Source organism: Oryza sativa, chromosome 8 (assembly GCF_034140825.1).
Source record: "Oryza sativa Japonica Group chromosome 8, ASM3414082v1".
Taxonomy (NCBI): domain Eukaryota; kingdom Viridiplantae; phylum Streptophyta; class Magnoliopsida; order Poales; family Poaceae; genus Oryza; species Oryza sativa.
Genome location: NC_089042.1, coordinates 8666710 through 8681264, shown reverse-complemented (window position 1 = coordinate 8681264; position 14555 = coordinate 8666710). Strand labels below are relative to the sequence as shown.

The 14555-nt window shown below is 48.7% G+C and overlaps 1 protein-coding gene across 1 annotated transcript; it reads left to right on the top strand.

The window, feature by feature from the left end:
- The first annotated feature begins 9183 nt into the window (after positions 1-9183).
- Positions 9184-14555, top strand: LOC4345039 (plasma membrane ATPase-like). The gene is made up of 12 exons (XM_015793159.3): positions 9184-9396; positions 10062-10181; positions 10608-11732; positions 11818-12067; positions 12172-12336; positions 12425-12663; positions 12793-12825; positions 12929-13010; positions 13097-13257; positions 13357-13527; positions 13666-13848; positions 13939-14555. Exons 1-12 carry the CDS (start codon positions 9331-9333, stop codon positions 14230-14232), a joined length of 2889 nt encoding a protein of 962 aa, XP_015648645.1. The 5' UTR covers positions 9184-9330; the 3' UTR covers positions 14233-14555.

Below are 14555 nucleotides of genomic sequence, written 5' to 3'. Positions count from 1 at the left end.
GACTGCTTTGTAAAATATGATGAGTGTAACCTAAAGTTGGCTACATCATTGAAAATTCACATAGCAAAATAGCTATAAAGAAGCTTGTATGTTGTGAATAAAGAAATTTCCAAAGTATTGGGCATACGCCATGCGCACACTGCTTTAACAGATGTCCTTAAGTCCCTAGAAGACATATGGTTCCACCACACCTGGAAATATATGGCATATGTGGTATAAAATCCAAGTAAATAAACTCATAAAGGATTTACCAACCGCCTGGAAAATGACCAAAATATATAATCAGCCTAAGCCATAATATTGGTCAATAAAAGTGCACACTTACGTGGCAAAAAGCAATGATATTGTATCCAATCAATTGCTTTATGAACCCAAACAGCGCCTTGACTTATATAAAAAAGTCAGCGGGGAGCTATATAAAGCATTACTTGTTGGCACCTTTTAAAATGCATTGTACCAACTCCTAAAAAGTTGAGTAACTGCGGTATAAAAGGATTTTAAGGTATTGGGCACATAATCACGCGCACTTTTGCCTAAGCAAAAAGATGCCTAAGTCCCTAAGAGAACGTGACAGGCCACACCTGAAAATATGGGCTGCAGACATATTAGGCCTAGGCCAAAAAATATGCCTACGACACCCTTTAAAGGATGACGCATGTAACATGCTCCCGAGTAATAAATCTTTCGGGTGATATAGACCAAGTGTAGCTCATATGAATAGCTTCTGATCTGAGTGATTATCCTTTATGGGATACTCCAAAATAGATATAACAATTGAATTCCGACTGGCGCAAGTATTCGGTTGATAACCCTTACGGGGAATAATAAATAGTCCAATCTTTGAGCATAGAAAATAGACCCATGATCATCAAATTCATGTTGCATGTATCCGGAACAAGTCCAAATTGAAGGTATGATACTTGTGTTTGAGGTAGTAAGCCCCTGAGTATATAGCTTGTCCTTCTGTCGTAGTCACAATTGTCCATTGATGGTAGCTGACGCAGTTGGCATAGAGACAAGACGACCAATATAGAGATAATATTGCCCACCAGAGGTGGCAAAAATATTGGTAGTAGTGAAGATAGTGATACCAATCAAAAGTGATGAAGTTGCATAGCCGTGGAGGCGAAGAAACCAGTCGGCAACAGTCAGGTCAGCCAGCAATGAATATGAAGGCGCCCAGCAATAAAGTTGTGTAGCCATGGGAGCGAAATAATCAGTCGATGACAGACGATGCAGCTGGTGAAGAAGATGAAGATGCCCATTAGTGGCGACATAATAAGCCATCCATGAAGGCGAGGATATCGGTCGGTGGTGACGAAAGCAAGCCGACGGTGAAGATGTAGACACGCATCAAAGGCGATGACGAAATCCACCAATCATGAAGATGAAGAAAATAGTCGGCGACGACAAACACAACCGACAGTAATGATGATAAGCAGCAATCATAGATGATCAAATATAATGACGAAGTTGCCCATCAATAGCAGTAGAGTGGGCTATGTTGAAGAGGCTTGATAGGATGTTGATGAAGATAACGATGTCGGTGATCCAGTCGATAGCAACTGTGAAAGTGAAATAATAAGTCGGCGAAGACATAGTCATCCATTAGCAACAGAGTTGATGTCAGGGCCGATGAAGCAGAGGTGCTGGTGATGATGTCAGCGACAATAATTCATCAAATTGGTGTTATAGCTGTTGCAGATGCTTCACTTGGAGGAAAGTAGATGATGTTGTCCAACTCGTCGAAACTGAGCTGATTGGTTGATAACTCTGCTCTAAAGCAAAGACGAAGATAATGACTCCTGGAATTGACTCGTTGGCTGATTAATTGATTGCTTCAGCTTGTCGAATTTTGAGAGTCTTGTATTTGTGTAGCCCCCGACTCTTTGGTTAGTTGGGAAACAACTGAACATAGAGTCGAGAACTGTAACTTCTTGTCGTCGAGTAGTCATTGCTTGAGTGAAGATAAATATTGAAGATTGGAACACCACTTGTTGTAATAAAATAACACGGCATCATATTTGGTGACGTATGCCGAGGTGTCGAAACTCTTGTAGTCGTCATGGTTGGTGAAGTAGCAAAGCTTGCGAAGTAGAGGCAATAGAGTTTGCCGATGCCGAAGATAATAAAAATGAAGTTGCTCCACCATGGTGACAAAGTTGCATAGCCGTGATGAAGTGAACACGAGTCGGCGGCAACAGAAGCAAACCGGTAGTGAAGACGCGCAATTGTGAAGATAAAAGCACCAGTCGGCGGCGGCATAACCAGTCGGCGACGGAAGACGATGATGTCCATCAGTAGTGGTAGCTGTATAAACCAGACGTAGAGGTGAGGGCACTAGTCAGCAGCAGACGAGACGACCGGCGATGAAGACGATAAGGCCAATCAACACTGGCAGATTCATGCAGCCATGGAAGTGAAGAAACCAGTCAGCGGTAGATATAGACAGCTTGCGTTGAAGATGATGACGCCTATTAGCGGTGGCAGCGACATGGCCAGCCGTGAAGACGATAGCACTAGTTGGCGTCACACGAGGCGGCCGGTCGTTGAAGACGGAGACGCCCAACAACGGCGGCATAATAGGCCAGTCGTGCAGGCGGAGACACCAGTCGGCGGCGGCGAAGGCAAGCCGGTCGGTGAAGACGTAGACGCCCAACAACGGCGGCATAATAGGCCAGTCGTGCAGGCGGAAACACCAGTCGGCGGCGGATGAGACGGCCGGTCGGTGAAGATGTAGACGCCCAACAACGGCGGCATAATAGGCCAGCCGTGCAGGCGGAAACACCAGTCGGCGACGGACGAGGCGGCCAGTCGGTGAAGGCGGCCGGTCGGTGAAGATGTAGACACCCAACAACGGCAGCATAAGAGGCCAGCCGTGCAGGCGGAAACACCAATCGGCGGCGGACGAGGCGGCCAGTCGGTGAAGATGTACACGTCCGACAACGGCGGCATAATAGGCCAGCAGTGCAGGCAGAAACACCAGTCGGCAGCGGACGAGACGGCCGGTCGGTGAAGACGTAGACGCCCAACAACGGCGGCATAAAGGCCAGCCGTGCAGGCGGAAACACCAGTCGGCGGCGGACGAGGCGGCCGGTCGGTGATGTTCTGACTGATCCATTCCTGGAGCGTAAGAGATAAGCTTAAAACCATGAATCCCTTTTATGCATATCTGGATCTGGATCCTGCAAAATAAACATATAGGATGAGTAGTATCTGATGTAAATACAGTACTTGAGAAAGATTCAAGTATTTTAAAATATTTATAAATATATATTTCTCCTCTTGTCAATTTTGATTTCCCCGAGCGGATGACTCCTTACGTTTAAACACTATGCCCGACTAGTCATAGCCCCCAAGCACTGGGAGTCGGCCTAGGCACTTCCCAAACATGCATACGAGTGACATGAGTTCGTCATTAATGGAACAAAGTTTCACGGTTCAGAGTTTACTACTCGGGTACTTTTGCAATTGTTAAGAGAGGAAAATAAATTTATCTTATCTCTATGCTTTTGATTTATTCCGAATAATACTTAGCACCTTGCGTTACTCGGTCTATCCAACGAGCCCCCGGGTGCTAGGAATCGGCCCAAAGGCAACTATCCATTGGCAAACCAAACAGAAAGCATAGGAAGCTGGAACTCCATAACTCGATAGGCACTTTTGTACTCAGAATATGTCGCAAGCAATCAAGATAAATATTATGAAAATTGTTTAAAAAATATGATATAACATCTGTAGCCCCCGACTCACTAGTCAACGGCGAACCAGTTGATGTAGTGAGGCGAAGGAAAAGGCAAAATATCATATAAAGAATAAAATAAATGATGACTTAGCTTTGTCGTATTCCCTCAGTGACAGCAAAAGTAGCCGATGTGGGAACGAAGCAGTCCATCAATGGTGACAAAAACACCAGTCGGCGCCAGTGGAACCAGGCCAGTGGTGTAGATGATGAAGCCCATTAACGGCGGCGAAGTCCGCCAACCGTATAGGCGAAAACACCAGTCAGTGGCGGCAGAGGCAGACCGGCGGTGAAGTCGTAGAAGCCCAACAGCGGCGGCATAATAGGCCAGCCGTGCAGGCGGAAACACTAGTCGGCGGCGGCGAAGGCCAGCCGGTCGGTGAAGACGTAGACGCCCATGTACGGTGGTGTGACCAACCAACCGTATAGGCGAGGACACCAGTCGACGAACGCCCAACAACGGCAGCATATAATAGGCCAGCCGTGCAGGCGGAAACACCAGTCGGCGGCGACGAAGGCAAGCCGGTCGGTGAAGACGTGGATGCCGAACAACGGCGGCATAATAGGCCAGCCGTGTAGGCGGAGACACCAGTCGGCGGCGGCGAAGGCAGGCCGGCGGTGAAGTCGTAGATGCCCAACAGCGGCGGCATAATAGGCCAGCCGTGCAGGCGGAGACACCAGTCGGCGGCGACAAAGGCAAGCCGGTCGGTGAAGACGTGGATGCCCAACAACGGCGGCATAATAGGCCAGCCGTGTAGGCGGAGACACCAGTTGGCGGCGGCGAAGGCAGGCCGGTCGGTGAAGATGTGGATGCCCAACAACGGTGGCATAATAGGCCAGCCGTGTAGGCGGAGATACCAGTCGGCGGTGAAGTCGTAGATGCCCAACAGCAGTGGCATAATAGGCCAGCCGTGCAGGCGGAGACACCAGTCGGCGGCGACGAAAGCAGGCCGGCGGATGCCCAACAGCGGCGGCATAATAGGCCAGCCGTGCAGGCGGAGACACCAGTCGGCGGCGACGAAGGCAAGCCGGCGGTGAAGTCGTAGATGCCCAACAGCGGCGGCATAATAGGCCAGCCGTGCAGGCGGAGACACCAGTCGGCGGCGACGAAGGCAAGCCGGCGGTGAAGTCGTAGATGCCCAACAGCGGCGGCATAATAGGCCAGCCGTGCAGGCGGAGACACCAGTCGGCGGCGACGAAGGCAAGCCGGTCGGTGAAGACGTGGATGTCCAACAACGGCGGCATAATAGGCCAGCCGTGTAGGCGGAGACACCAGTCGGCGGCGGCGAAGGCAGGCCGGCGGTGAAGTCGTAGATGCCCAACAGCGGCGGCATAATAGGCCAGCCATGCAGGCGGTGACACCAGTCGGCGGCAACGAAGGCAAGCCGGTCGGTGAAGACGTAGACGCCCAACAACGGCGGCGTGACCAACCAACCGTATAGGCGAGGTTGATTTGCATGTAGATTCGTCTCTTTGATTTTGTTGACATGATGGGCTTGGTGCAGCTAACCGGCCTTAGAGGTTGCGTGTGGTATGAGCAAACGCTACATCGGTAGTCGAGCCACGCACTATGTCCTAGTGTACCCCTCTCGGCAACATGGTAGCAGTGGGAAGCATTGCACCGACGGCCGTACATGCAATAAAAAATCATGAGAAGATTAGTATACGTTAGTAATTAATCTAAATATATAAATTACAAGGATGCTAGGAACCGGCAGCACAGCCAAATCCCATCACTCATTAAGGAACGATTTTTTGATCTCGATTGCCAACCTGTGCATGCGACCAACCATCGCTCCAGTATACATGCAAAACAAATAGATATAGTTTGATTAGCCTTAAAATATTACACGCTTAATTGTGTAATGCATATATCAAGCTAGGGTTTGATATTAAGCCGTGCATATCAGTTGATCAACACATGCACGTGAAGCACTCAGTCGCTGTTGATCCCATGGACATGAATTGTCCCCGTGTCGTATGAAGGTTACGCTGGCGCCTGTACAGATCGTACCAGGCGACGAGCAGACACACCGGGACTTCGTCTCGATCTCAGCCGGTGCGTGAAAACAAGAAAAAGAAAAGTAATAGGATATTAGTCTGCAGTTAGAGAATAATCTAACTAGTGAAAACGACAAAGCCAATGATATTAATTGGAGATCGAATCGATGAAATTGCCGAGATTGATCCCTTCGACTGGATTGAATCCGAGACGAAAAAGACATGCTTGTGAATCCGGCGATGTCGGAGATTGGTTCCATCACACTTGTGATAGGAAACTCGATGAACCCCTACATGGCGCGCCAACTGTCGAAACATGAATTCGGCAATAATAAAAGGGGGTAGCGCACGAGACCTAAAAGTGGATGAATGCGGAGACAAGGATTTAGACAGGTTCAGGCCCTCTCAATGAGAGGTAATACCCTACTCCTGTTTGGGGATTTGAATCCGCCGAGTGTAGTATGGATCTAACGATCTAGTTGTGTCTCATGCCCCTAGAGGGCCTCCTGCCCACCTTATATAGGATGGGGGGCAGGATTATAAGATAGAAACATTATCCAATACGGTATCGGTTTCCTAAATCTACTTTACAATCCTATCAAACCAGGACTTTAGGCCGTTCCGTAATATACAAGGAAACGTAATACCCAAGTCATAATCTGTTACATATTCCATATATATAAGTTATCCCCTATAACTAGTCGGATAACCATGCCGTGTGGGTATGGGGTACCCATAATCTCCACAGATATGATATTAATTTATTTTCTTTTATCTAATTTTGAATTTTTATTTTTCCTAATGTTCACCAATTGTATATTTTGTATGCACGTATACGATAGAGCAAGTTGTTGTTCAACTTTTTTTTTTTTGAGAAAGAAAATATTGAGTTTAGATGTAGGAAATGAGAGAGGACTGCCCGCCAGTGCGTAGCAGCTCGATACTTCTCTCTTTTTTAATTGACCTTTCAGTCCTTTTCCTACTCCACTAATCCGGTTGGAACAATGACAATTATGACCACCTATAAGGATTATACTCTTAAAAAACCATTTTTAAGACACCCCTCTCGAGATGGACCAAAAGAAGCCCCACATGTGAAAATACATAAGGCTCCGCTGGTGAAAATTATATTTTATAGGTAGTCCTATTTTTATACGAGCCACTTGTCTGTGAAAATCTTTTTTTTTTACATACAAGATCCTGAGAGGCTAGCCTGTAAAACATCATCCTTGCAAAAAATAGTGGACAAGTATAAAAAAAATGAGCGAGGAGCCGCTCCCCCTTACCATTCCATCAGCAGATCAATCAACGCGTACGACAATAGCAGACTTCGAGCAGAACGGACTTCGAGCATGGTGGGCTTCGTGCAGCGGTAGCCACGGGAGCAGCAGATCCACCGGCGGCAGCCTCGAGAGATGCATATGTGAATTCGCTAAAATGTCACTCTCAAACAAAAGATAACATATTACGATTCCATTCCTTCCAATTTTTTTTACTCAATTTAATGAATTTTACAACATTTGTCTTGCTGAACTGTTGATGTAAAAACACGAGGCCTGGGAGATCTGCTTAACTCCAGTGCAGGTCCAAAACTTGCCTTTGGGTGTATGAGCGTGCCAGTTGATTTGATCCTTGAATCAACAAGAAACAAAGACAGAGAAACCGTGGTTAAATCCATAAACGATAGCCGATCGGCTAGGTGCCGATGACATATCATTTATCCTTGGGTCGATGTCATATATGAATCGATCGACAGTTATTAATAGATAATAAAGAACTAAATCTACTCGATCGGCTGTAGATATTAACAATATATAATCCTTATGTCGATATATATTTAAATCAAGTGATTGGGATAGATCGGTCGCCATGCCGAAACAGTATAAATCACTTAGATCGAAATATATATTAACAACAAGACTATATATATTCATAGCATAGCCAATCAGATAGATCCAGCATGTATCGGCTAATACTCCGATACCACTATATATTAAGATATTAAAGCAAGTAGAATATACCAAACAAAAAGCCTAATATACTTAAATGCAACAAGATCTTAACATGAATAGCAGATTTAACATGTCAATAAAGCATACAAGATAAATATAGTTAAATCAGATAAGATCGGCTGAAACTCCGACACTACCCTAATCGGCAACCAAAGACAGGCTAGAGATTGAGATTCTAATCACGACTCATAAGATCAAACTCAACTGATGCAGCTATAAGTATGAAAAGAAGGACAATATCTAGACAATCAAGTCGTCGGATGTGTTATAGAGTGGTGGATATCCTATATAATATAAGTCAACATCGATATTTAACCTAATCGGCTGCCTTCTACTGACAGATGTTAGCCAATTGTAGGTTAGATAACGATATTGCCGGAGATTATGTAAGATATATGATAACTTGACGAATTACATAAACAAGATTAGAGTGTTATAAAGATGGGAAGCACTAATCCTGAGAACGCAAGCCGCCATAACAAGTTTTACCTTTTGTTAAAGATCAAAACCGATGCAGCTCAACCCGAAAGCAAGAACTCGTTGAAATAAAACGAAAGTAAAAGGGTGGCAATGCGCCGAGATTGTATTGAACGTGTATTAGTTTGATTACATGGGACTCAGGTATATTTATACATATATTTATACGCGAGAATTACAAAATATGTCCATATCGGACATGACTCTTATCTCTAACAAACTCTAAAATACCATAAGTTTTTGCGGCAGACTTTTGCCCAAACATATCTCTAAGGAAATTACATAAAATATCCTAATTAATAGATACAATTGCCTTCTCAGGACTCTATCCATGCGTGGCAATCATCATGAAGCACATCAACCTAACCCGACAACATATGCAATGTTATATTGTCGAATTCGGCTCGATCGGCTAACCCCGTACGACTCGAACTCTGCCGATCTTGGTCGTATCCGATTCGGACTCCAGCCGATCTTTACTCTGTTTCCAGGACGATCTCCATCTCGAATTCCACCTCGATTTCTTCTTCATCTCCAATTCTTGGATTACCAAATTTGGTCGTTAACATGAGCTGACCAAAATATTTCTTTGGATCTCATGTCTTCCTATCACATTGTACCACCGGCGAGCCACCGCCGCCGCGGCTCCTCGCCATCCAACCCTGTCGTATCAGGGCAGCTAGGCCTTATACTACGGCCTCTTCGAGGTAGTGTGTCCGCGGCAGAAATAAAAATGGCATAATATCAATTTTCTAAAAGAAAAAAAAGAGGCAGGGAGAGTTATATTAAGAATTAAACGAGCAGATAAAAACTAAGGAGATAAGAAAAGAAAATAAAAGGAGTCGTTCGAATTCGAAATTCGTTAGAGCTCGCATGCAATGCATGTCGTACGTGGGCCGGGCCCACCTCCCCCCTCTATAAAGACAGCGCCCAACCCTCTGCTACCCAAACCCTCCGATTCCAGCGCCGCCGTCCTCTCGATCGTTCTGGTGGCGCCTCAACTTCTCTCCGGCGGCTGCGGCGGCGGCGCGGCGCCGTGATTTTCTAGGTCGATCGACCCCGGCCGGCTGGCGGCGGGCGAACGTCAAGTGCAAGACGATGGCGGCGACGGCGTCGTCGACGGCGGATGCGCTCGAGCAGATCAAGAACGAGGCCGTTGATCTGGTGAGGGAGAAGCTAATTATAAGCTGCTAGCTGCTGCTGATTGATCGTGCAAGTTCAAATGCTAGGGCTTTTGTTTTGTTTTTTTGAGAGTTTTTTTGTGGTGAAGTTTTGTTCGTGATGGAACTTGAAAGAAAACTAGATTTTCTTTTTCTTATACTGATGATTTTGTTGTATTTTTTGTTCTGGTTGTTTTCTCGAATGCAACTAATCTTAATTAGCAGTAGATTGATCTTGACTAAAAAGAAGAGTTAGAGACGGTTTGAGTTCTTGCGGTGACATTAATTGCCAGAAAAGAGAGAAAGCAGATCGAATCTGATTTGCTTCACGGATTCAATCTCCTCTTTCGTTCATGTGATCAACCAAAAAAAAATCTCTCTTTTTTGTTAATCTGCTTTAATTCACGAGAGAATTAGGATGCACTACTCCCTCTAGAGCTAGCGCAAGCTGGCCCATGCAATTCTTTCCTTTTTTTTCTCTCTTTCGCGGCTTTTACTGCAGCTAGCTAGCCAACCACCTACTCATAATCATCGATTAGTTTTTTTTGCCTCTCTTTGTTGCAAGATTTTATCTGCAGGTTAATTAGTTTTAATCACATTGTCAATTAATCTATGTTTGTAACTTGCTAAATCGATCTATCTAATCTAATCGTCTTCCATCCATGGCAGGAGCACATCCCGTTGGAGGAGGTTTTCCAGCATCTGAAATGCACTCGGGAAGGACTCACCAACGCCGAGGGCGACGCCCGCACCCAAGTCTTCGGCCCCAACAAACTCGAAGAGAAAAAGGTCCAATGTTTGTTCTTGTTTGATCCTTAATATATCATTATCCAAAGTTTCAAATGTTCATATAAAAGTAAACTCAAAATGTTCATTATTTTCATTAAATAAAATTCAATTGGATATGAAATAATTATCGTTCAAACATTTTAAAAGATGAATCTTGAATATATCATCCAAAGTTTCAAATGTTCATATAAAAGTAGATATCCAAATGTTCATCTAATGATATTATTTTCATCGAACTAAATTCAATTTAACATAAAAATAATTATCGTTCAAACAGTTTAAAAGTTAAATCTTAAAATACATGCGCAGCTTAATTATTTAGTGGGGCGGAGGGAATGGTTGTTTGAAGATAATCGATTGATCTTTGGAGTGGTGGTGTAACATGATTTTGATTTGATTTGATTTTGATTTTGACGATGAGCACAGGAGAGCAAGATACTGAAGTTTCTGGGGTTCATGTGGAACCCGCTGTCGTGGGTGATGGAGGTGGCGGCGATCATGGCGATCGCGCTGGCGAACGGCGGCGGGCGGCCGCCGGACTGGCAGGACTTCGTCGGGATCATCGCGCTGCTGTTGATCAACTCCACCATATCCTACTGGGAGGAGAGCAACGCCGGCAGCGCCGCGGCGGCGCTCATGAAGAACCTCGCCCCCAAGACCAAGGTGCTCCGCGACGGCAGGTGGTCGGAGACCGACGCCTTCGTCCTCGTCCCCGGCGACGTCATCAACGTCAAGCTCGGCGACATCGTCCCCGCTGACGCCCGCCTCCTCGACGGCGATCCCCTCAAGATCGACCAGTCGGCGCTCACCGGCGAGTCCCTGCCGGTCACCAAGCTCCCCGGCGACTGCGTCTACTCCGGGTCGACGTGCAAGCAGGGGGAGATCGACGCCGTCGTCATCGCCACCGGCGTCCACACCTTCTTCGGCAAGGCGGCGCACCTCGTCGACACCACCAACCAGGTCGGCCACTTCCAGAAGGTGCTCCGCGCCATCGGCAACTTCTGCATCGGCGCCATCGCCATCGGCATGGCCGTCGAGGTCATCGTCATGTACCTGATCCAGCACCGCCTCTACCGCGACGGCATCGACAACCTCCTCGTGCTGCTCATCGGCGGCATCCCCATCGCCATGCCCACCGTGCTGTCAGTCACCATGGCCATCGGCTCGCACCGCCTCTCTGACCAGGGCGCCATCACCAAGCGGATGACGGCGATCGAGGAGATGGCCGCCATGGACGTGCTCTGCAGCGACAAGACCGGGACGCTCACGCTGAACAAGCTCAGCGTCGACAGGGGCCTCATCGAGGTGTTCGTCCAGGGCGTCGCCAAGGACGAGGTGATCCTCCTCACCGCCAGGGCGTCGCGTGTCGAGAACCAGGACGCCATCGACACCGCCATGGTCGGCATGCTCGACGACCCCAAGGAGGCACGCGCCGGCATCCGGGAGGAGCACTTCCTCCCCTTCAACCCCGTCGACAAGCGCACCGCCCTCACCTACGTCGACCTCGCCGACGGCTCATGGCACCGTGTCAGCAAGGGCGCCCCCGAGCAGGCAACCCACCCTCATCCATGGATCCCGATTCGATTCGATCTTTCGTCGCCGCCATTGCTCACTTGCTTGCTTGTTGATCTTGCAGATTCTGGATCTGTGCAAATGCAGACAGGACGTGAGGAGCAAGGTGCACGCCATAATCGACAGGTACGCCGACCGGGGCCTCCGGTCGCTCGCCGTGGCGAGGCAGGAGGTGCCGGAGAGGAGGAAGGACGGCCCCGGCGGGCCGTGGGAGTTCGTTGGCCTGCTGCCGCTGCTCGACCCGCCGCGCCACGACAGCGCCGAGACCATAAGGCGGGCGCTCCACCTCGGCGTCAACGTCAAGATGATCACCGGTACACCTCAACCCACGCCCAGCTGCTTTTCGTCGAACACATGGTGGGTGTGCAAATGCAGTCCGTGATCCTGTGATTTGCTTGCGTTGCCATTGCTGGTGCAGGTGATCAGCTCGCCATTGCCAAGGAGACCGGGAGGAGGCTCGGGATGGGCGTGAACATGTACCCCTCGTCGGCGCTGCTCGGCCAGAGCAAGGACGAGTCCATCGCCTCCGTCCCCGTCGACGAGCTCATCAAGAAGGCCGACGGCTTCGCCGGCGTCTTCCCAGGTACACGAATTATTATGCATTCTCAAAGCCGCCATGGCCGGACTTGCAGGTTCTCAAAGTCGCCATTGTCGTCTGTCTTGTGGTGCAGAGCACAAGTACGAGATTGTGAAGAAGCTGCAGGAGATGAAGCACATCTGCGGGATGACCGGCGACGGCGTGAACGACGCGCCGGCGCTGAAGAGGGCGGACATCGGGATCGCCGTCGCCGACGCCACCGACGCGGCGAGGAGCGCCTCGGACATCGTGCTCACCCAGCCTGGCCTCAGCGTCATCATCAGCGCCGTCCTCACCAGCCGCGCTATCTTCCAGAGGATGAAAAATTACACGGTACAGCATTTGTCTTGGCTGCATTCAGAATGAATTTGAGAGCATGAATTTCTCGATCAGAATCATCAGAGATTGATTTTTTTTTTTTACTGATGATCATTGTTTCCATGTTGTTTATGATCTCTCCAGATTTACGCGGTGTCGATTACTATCCGTATTGTGGTAAGTAAACTGTTCTTGCTGCTATTCCTTCAAGGATCTCATCAACCTGACCAACAATGCCATGAAATTCGTCTGAAAATTTTCCCCTGTTGTCAATCTGAAGCTTGGATTCATGCTGATTGCTCTCATCTGGAAGTTCGATTTCTCACCGTTCATGATCCTCGTCATCGCGATCCTCAACGACGGTGAGTTCTTGAACACAACAAAAATTGAACTTCTGATCCACACACACACACACAATTTTAGCTGATGTACCTGATTGATGATGCAGGAACGATCATGACAATATCCAAGGACAGGGTGAAGCCGTCGCCGCACCCGGACAGCTGGAAGTTGCCGGAGATCTTCATCACCGGCATCGTCTACGGCACCTACCTCGCCGTCATGACCGTCCTCTTCTTCTGGGCCATGAGGAGCACCGATTTCTTCACCGTAAGCAAACAATCAAACAAACAGATCCAAAGAATCCTCAAAAACCTTTTGATTCCACTGCTCTGATCGAATTCAAATTGAATTTGGTTGTGTGCGCAGAGCACGTTCCATGTGAAGCCACTGATGGAGAAGGACGAGATGATGTCGGCACTGTACCTGCAGGTGAGCATCATCAGCCAGGCGCTCATCTTCGTGACGCGCTCCCGCAGCTGGTGCTTCGTCGAGCGCCCCGGCATGCTGCTCTGCGGCGCCTTCGTCGCCGCGCAGATCGTAAGCATCTCGATCTCCATCTTCTTGTTCTTAGCTGCTGCAACTGCAAATGCCAATGCCATTGCCGCCATTGATGGACTGATTTGGTGCTGCAAATGCCAATGCCATTGCCGCCATTGATGGACTGATTTGGTGCAGATCGCGACGCTGGTGACGGTGTACGCCACCTTGGGGTTCGCCCACATCAAGGGCATCGGCTGGGGGTGGGCCGGCGTCATCTGGCTCTACAGCATCGTCACCTTCCTCCCCCTCGACATCTTCAAGTTCGCCGTCCGCTACGCCCTCAGCGGCCGCGCCTGGGACACCCTCATCGAGCACAAGGTAACCTTGCCATAACAACAAACACCTTGCCTGCATGTGTTTTTCTCCTCGCGGAATAACTACAAACACCTTGCGTGCGTGCGCGTGCAGATTGCCTTCACGAGCAAGAAGGATTACGGGAGAGGGGAGAGGGAGGCGCAGTGGGCGACGGCGCAGAGGACGCTGCACGGGCTGCAGACGCCGGAGATGGGGGACCACCTCGGCGGCGTCGGCGGCGGCGAGCGGAGCAGCTACAGGGAGCTCTCGGAGATCGCCGAGCAGGCCAAGCGCCGCGCCGAGGTGGCCCGGCTGCGCGAGCTCAGCACGCTCAAGGGCCAGATGGAGTCCACCGTCAGGCTCAAGGGCCTCGACATGGACAACGTCCAGCACCACTACACCGTCTGAAGTCCACCGCCGGCGAGCTCGCTCGCCGGAGAAGGAGGAGGCTCCGCCGAGCTCGCTCGCCGCGGCTATTTTCAGGGGCAGCGTGCATGCAATTGAGCCTCTCCTCGTCGTCGTCGTCGTCTGTAATTCCCTTTTTTTTATATTAAATTTTAAACTTTGGTTTGAGGTCTAGTGGTTAATTGAGTTGACGGTTTGAGGGTTTGAGTTTGTCCTTAATTTGGGGTTCTGCTTGAATTATGACCTGGCATTACCTCTCATTAGATTTGTGGTTAATTTCCTCTAATTGCTTGGAAATAATTGAGTTGTTACCGTGCTTTACAGTA